The 7,195-nt window shown below is 31.2% G+C and overlaps 1 protein-coding gene across 1 annotated transcript; it reads right to left on the minus strand.

Annotated features, from left to right (window-relative positions):
• Window positions 1-68: 68 nt before the first annotated feature.
• On the minus strand, window positions 69-1,928 carry LOC134711340 (uncharacterized). Its single transcript, XM_063571885.1, has one exon. The coding sequence runs from the start codon at window positions 1,848-1,850 to the stop codon at window positions 174-176; it is 1,677 nt and encodes a 558-aa protein (XP_063427955.1). The 5' UTR covers window positions 1,851-1,928; the 3' UTR covers window positions 69-173.
• Between the last annotated feature and the right edge of the window lie 5,267 nt (window positions 1,929-7,195).

Here is a 7,195-nt window from a genome sequence, read left to right on the forward strand (position 1 = left end):
TGGGTGTGTTTCACATAATCTGTAAAGAATTTGCAATAAAGATAATAATTCATAGTCAGAGGGAAGCTGACAGTTTTTATTTTAATAATTTTTATAATAATTCAATCAGTGCGTATTTAAATTTTCTGGTACTAAATATTTACAGGCTCGATATATTTTCATTTGAAAAAATATCAAATTCCAAAAATGTTTAATTCATACAACTTGGCTTCATTAGTAGTGCATCCTTCTGCCCTAGTACACCCTATGCAGAGTTGTCCTGAATCATTTAAGGCAAGACAGTATGGATAGAATATTCCTATGTCATTAGTGTTGTAGTATGTCAGTATGTAACCCTGGTTGTTTAGAATGTGTAAACACGGATTATCATTACCTATCACTACAACATTGTCTTTAGGTGTTGCCACTATGTCTCTTGGCTTGAATAATTGATCTTTATTTATATCAGGATGGCCAGTATATTTATTAATTATTTCACCTCCTTGTTCTAAGACAGCTACTTTTCCTCTTCTACTACTACCCGGATAATAATCTCCAACAAATATATTCCCATTTCGTGTACTGGTTATACTGTTTGGGTAATTGAAAATTGGTTGATTATCTTGATCATGTTCAAATACAGTCTCATGTTTTCCCTGCTCATTCATTAAAAACACAGCTCTTCTTCCTAGTTTGCTACTGATACCTCCTACAACTACTTTATTACCACTGGTAATGTGAATTGCAGTTGAATCTAAAGGGGCAACATTATATGTAGTGTCTCTAATTTGACCAGTAGTATATGTCAGTTGTTTTGGTGTTGGTTCATCTGTCACCAAGAGGACATCATTAGATGAAAGTACTGCTAAGCCATAGACCTTTCTCTCATATTGTGATATTTTGTTAAGTTTAGCACCATCTGATTTTACTTTTTGTAATTTGTTTCCATTAGTCGATATTATCCAATATGAATTGTCAAGACATGATCTTATAAGTCTTATTCCTGTGAGTTCAGAATGGTATTCTTTGTTGATAACTGGTTCCATGGAAAGATCATCATCTTCTAACGATCCAAAATTAGATTGGGTTATTATCCTTGGAACAAACGTTGGCGAAGACATGTAACTTGACTTAATTTGTTGTATGGGGATGTCAAGAGATTGCTGCATCTTGTTGACTTCTCTGAAGAATTTAGAAGCATCCGTGATTTCAATAAAATCCTTGACTTCAGTAGTTTTATTTTGTATCTGCGCATTGTAATAGGAGACATCGTTAAGATCAGTTTTGAGTACTAAAAGAGCGTTTTTATGACTCTGATCCAGTTTGTTACTGAGTTCATTGAAATATTTGTCGACTAGTCCTCTTAAAACTTGTTTATGGTCAATTATATCTGTTTTGGCTTTTGAATGCTTAAGATTTTCCTCATTAACAAGATTCTGAAGCTGGTCTATTTGAAAAGCTGATTTAGCATTACTACTTCGAATTTTATCTTGTCCGTCTTTCAGCCTCTGTATTTTCATATTGTACCCTTCACTAATCTCAATTAAGTCATGTTGCTTATGATCTTTAGCAAAACAGGTTGGACACACAAGACAGTCGCATGTCTTACAAAAAAGGCAGCAAGATTGTGATGAATGTTGATTACACTTAATATTGGTGAAATCAATCTCCCCTCTGTGCACTCCTATATCCTTTATGTCTAATGTTTTATGCTCTTGTGCATTTTTGAATTTAGAATGTACCTGTTCTTTACAGTGATTACACAGGAGAATATTGCAATCTATGCATTTCCACTTGATATGCCTATCTGTTTCGCATAAGTTACAACTAACAGGTACTTGTCCATTTCTGCTGGATTGTGAGAACGCCATTCTTGTAAGACTTGTAACACATGGAATATATTTCCTGGTTTGTGTCGACCCGACTTTATGTGTAAATAATTTTATTAATAACCGGTGTCGTATTAAATAAAACTAGATCTACCTATAAAATGTACTACCGGAAGTTGTTGGTAGGGAATTTCAATATACAAAATGTAGCTATTAAAATTAAATAAGACTACCATTAAATTGTGCTTCCGTTAAAACAAAACGAATAATGAATAAGATTTATCTACCGTTATATGCTTTTTCTGGAAAGTTTTATATTTTGCATGCAAGATCTGTCAACGTCACAGTAAGCAAAAATAGCAGCGAAAATCTTGCAAATTTTCGTTGGTACTAAACACTTTGTGTGTGTGGTTTTTTTTTTTTTTTTTTTAATTATTTGACATTATGCACGTCTTAGGTAAATATAGATCTAGTATATCAACAGATGAAGTAATCAATAGAAAAAGTAAAATCTACAAAAATGTCCACTTAAAGTCATCTTTTTAAAAATGAGCAAATACAATATGTTTGGGAACGACTATTTAACAGTACTGTGTTTATCAACAGATGTACTGTTTACTGAAAATGCAGAATGTACGAAAACGTCATCTTTTTAAAACTAGCAAATACGATCTATTGTAAGTATCCATTTTGTAAAATATCAAGAGTAAGCACGGACTAATATCCAATTAATCAAAATATTTGATGAAATTTAACAAAACCTCGGTTTATATTAGACTTTTGACGATGTGAATTCAAGCATGGATGCAATTTGGGTACCCCTCATTACAGAAAATTGGATAGTTTGGAGGTTGATTCAAACCCATTTTTTTGTGACTCACTATAGATTAAAAATCAAATTGGTGTACCTGCACAATAAAGAAGGATAGGGCTACAAAGTAAACACAGTATGGGCATTTTTTTCTTGATCATAAAAAAACGTAGGCGAAAAAGCTGTCAAAATAGGTGCAATTTGGGTACCGTCATATTAACTTCAAAAAAGGAGGGGGAGGGGGTGGAGGGGGTGTTATGTTCTTTTTCCCTAAAATAATATTCTGATCCCCAATTTGATGAAGAAGAAAAATATTGTGGTCAAACAGATGGGAAAACTGAAATATTCTTAATTCAAATTTCCCTCATACCTTAATAATAGTTTCAAATTTTAAAAATAATAATTTGATTAATAGTGTTAAAAAATGTTCGTGCAAAAAATCCCCCTTTGAAGTTAAATGGTTGCTCCCTTACGATGCTGCTCTCAGATAGTAATCTATGTAAATTAGTACCTTACTATAGACATAAGAATATTGACTCGTCCAGTTTGAAGGTCAATTTAGTTACCGCACACATGTATGTACGTTCTTATTATCAATAGTAATGTATGAATAGCATAAATAAGTTTGAAGGTAAACTAATAATAAGTTAATCCAATCAAATTGCCTACGAATTATTAACAATGATCAGTCCACATCATAAAAAATAGTAAGAGTAAACTGGTAGGGAGAAATTAAATGTCGTATATTTTAAGTTCATTATTTTGCAATAACGAATTAAAAATTTTAAACCAAAAGATATGCTATAATTCCATAAATATGTCGTTCTGTACTGGTATAGTTTTTGTATCTCTTATTTGCGTATTTAAGGCTGTAGAAAGTTTGGGCTTCAAAAGTCAACATAATTATTGTCTTTATACAGAAAATTCGCCTTTTTAAAATATTGAATGTTTCACAAATAATACGCGACAACAAAGTACAATCATTTTTTAAACCACTGCAAAAAAACTCATTCTGATTGATGCAGTGGTATTGTCACAAATTGCATTGCAGTGAACAGTGGTACAGCATACGTACATCAATGCCAAAACGACAAAATGATAATGTTAACTGTTTGTGATACTCGTGTTTAGCATTTACTTTAAAATTTTCCATATAAAACAATATGACGGTTGATTTCTATTGGTTTGATTCGGTGCTTTGCTTTAGCGCCAATTGGCATTTCATTTGCGCCAAAAAAAATCTTTCATTTGCGCCAAAAACTAAATCTTTCATTTGCGCCAAAAACTTAATCTTTCATTTGCGCCAATATTACAGGTAAGTACAGGTTAATACATGTAGATACAGGTTATAATAGTATAAAACATAAAAAATTTCAAAAAGTCTTTTAATAATAGAGAGAGTTTTAAACATATTCCTCAGAAATCAGTTATCATAAAATCATACAAGTTATGCTAAAACCTCGATAAAATCATACAAATAATGCTAAAATCATACAAGTAATGTTATAACCTGAATAAAACCTTGGTAAAATCACGAAAGTTATGTTAAAACCTTGATAAAATCAGAAAAGATAGCACTATACACTGGAGTACGTTATTGAGACATTTGTTAGCACTATATAGTAAAGTTACAAGTCTGTTTTGGCGCAAAAATGTATAAGCAACGGTCTTGATGTAGTCATGTCTTGAAATTTTCCGTCTTAGGTGCATGCCATTTTTCTCCATAAGATAGTCAGTTTTCTCTTTCTCCCATCGTCGAACTGCAGCCGGTGTGTCCAAAGATCTCATGTACGTTGTAGCCTGAATCTTCTTTACAACGTCAACATAAATAAACATGTTTGGATGTTTTGAATAAAATTGTTCATTAAATGTGCATGAAATGACTCCGGTCCATCTCAGGTTTGAATTAGAAATGAGTATGAACTCACACATATATCCAGGGGGAGTTATGTACAAACAAAAAACAAAATAAATAATATTTAACTTTTCCGTTATATTTCCTGTTCCTGTCATACCTGTAAAATGGCGCAAACGAAGGTTTTATTTTGGCGCAAATGATATATAACCTTGTGGCGCAAATATGAAAGGTTTGATTTTTTAAAAATTGGCGCAAATGAAATGATTTATTGGATCATTTAATTTTTCTATTTGATAAAGGACATTCCGTTTTGAATTTTCCTTGGAGTTCAGTATTATTTTTCTATTTCACTTTTTTCATGATCAGTTAAGCAGGCTAGAGTGTCATAATACATTTCTGTGTGTGTATTCTTAAGGGCAAAAAATATAGTAGATTGAAAGAAACTGTTAACAACTAAAATGATCTGCAATACTTAATTACCTAAAAAGGTATTTTGGTCAAGAACTATATACTGGGTTATGATCGTGATAATAATACAATTGATGGAGAGTTGCAATTGTTGAAAATGCACATAGATAAGGATGAGACCCACAGGCTCTTGAGCATTTAGTCTAATTGAAATAAGTTGTGTTGGTTAAAGACCAAACTGAAGGAAATATATTACTGTTGAAGACCAAACTCAAGGGAAACAAATTACTGTTGAAGATCAAACTCAAGGAAATGTATATTACTGTTAAAGACAACATTAAGAAATATATTACTGTTTTAAAAAATTCAAATTCAACATAACATTACAGTACATTATTTCTATCTGACAAACTAATGTTTAGCGATCGTCTATAAAATGGCCTTTGATAAATTTAGTATGTTTTTATTAGAAAAAGGGGTGCTATTATATATACTTCAATTTCATTAAAAATTTGTACATTTGTTGCAATTTTGAGTGAAAACTCTTTGTATCTACGTTTACTGTAAGAAGAAGGTCAAGACTATTTTATGTAAAGAATTATTGTAAGGTGAACTTGTCTTTCTGGCAGGTTATCATTGACATTGTCATGTGTCACATGGCACTTATACCACATCTTATTATTTATATCCTATAATGTTGACATTATTTGCATGGATCGTTATAATGTTAAATTCGTGTGATAAATGTTGTAAAGCTTTGCTTTAAAGATTTTTTTTGCAGTGTTTAGAGAAATTTACATAGACAGTTATTTGAATAAGATAATGAATTCTGTTTATATTCGAATATCTCATTTTGAAAACAATTCTGAAATTAATAAAAGGGTCCATGATATATCTTTTTCTACAATAAAAAATAAACTTCAAGTACTCGCAAAGCGGTTTGTGTTTGTACAAGCAACCTAAATAGCCAATAATGTAGCGGTTGTGAGACGCATATATACTACACGGAAGTTCTCCAGAATAAAATTATCAATTCTCTACATTCAGATCCATACGGTCCACTGAGAGAAAAATCGTAAACAAACATATCACTGGCACTACCAAGCTATAACTTTCAAATGTTTGGCTTAAAGCCCCTTCCAAACATTCGAAAGTCCCTATTATGTACTGGTCACATAAACTGCACAAACAACCATTTAAATTATGTTTCATTTCTGCATCTAGTAAGTGTTCTACTACTAATGAATCCATCAGTGCTTCTAACTACATTCATTACTACTATCAAAGAACTTGTTATTAACTTTTGCAATAAATAAAAGTATTAATTATTTGTGGATTGTTAATTTTTTTTTTAAGTTTTAGATAAAATACATGCTTTTGGTGACATTTTGGATTTTTCAGCTCTCTTCACTAAACTTCCACACAAACTCATCAAGTAAAAGTTTTCATATTTATTTAAATGGTCTCTTGAAAAGTCTCATTGCAAATTTATTTGCTTTAACTCTTTTAAAGCCTTTTTCTGTAACGAAAGAGGAAAGTAGGCTAGATACACTTACCGGAAATGTGGAGATACGATTGAAGCTTTAGATTTTCTACTGGACAACATATATGTACATTTCGGCAAAAACGGGTATCGACATGTAGTAGGTATTCCTATGGAAACTAACTGTACCCCCTAAATAGCAGATGTATTCCTATATTGCTATGAATCTCAGTTTATGGCCAAACTCAGTAAGGACCCGTCATTATTACATTTGGTTGATACATTCAACAATACCTACCGTTATATTGATGATATTTTTTTGTTGAATAATCCAGAGTTCTCTAAATTTACTTCCAAAATTAACCCAAAGGAACTTACTTTAATTAATTCTAACATAAACAGCAGTAGTTGTACTCATACTAAAATTTACGAAAAAAGAGACATATTTTCCATCCCTATTTCTTCTATATAGAGGTTAACTATCATACAACCTGTCGATACTTTTTTGTCCATGAGGTTAAGATACTAAATCCCTAGGAATTTTTTTTTTAATTAGCTTTCAGTTACTGGTATTAATCTCAATTCCCATTCGTACTTTTATGTTAATTTGACCTGTTGGTACAATTGTAATGTTTTTATTATCTAATGTTTCTCTGTTTTTAATATACATACCAGGAGCAGTATACCAGCTTATTATAGTATGATTATAATTTTCCACTTCTGTTTCTCGTACAATATGAACAACAAAATTATTTATTTTGTAAAAATATTTCTGTTCTCCAACTTACAACAAATTTTTTTTTTTTACATATGCACAATTTTCTATT

The sequence above is a fragment of the Mytilus trossulus genome, chromosome 3 (assembly GCF_036588685.1).
Source record: "Mytilus trossulus isolate FHL-02 chromosome 3, PNRI_Mtr1.1.1.hap1, whole genome shotgun sequence".
Taxonomy (NCBI): Eukaryota; Metazoa; Mollusca; class Bivalvia; order Mytilida; family Mytilidae; genus Mytilus; species Mytilus trossulus.

Coding starts and splice junctions, on each gene's coding strand:
- LOC134711340 (XM_063571885.1), bottom strand. CDS start 1,850: ATGGCGTTCTCACAATCCAGCAGAAATGGACAAGTACCTGTTAGTTGT.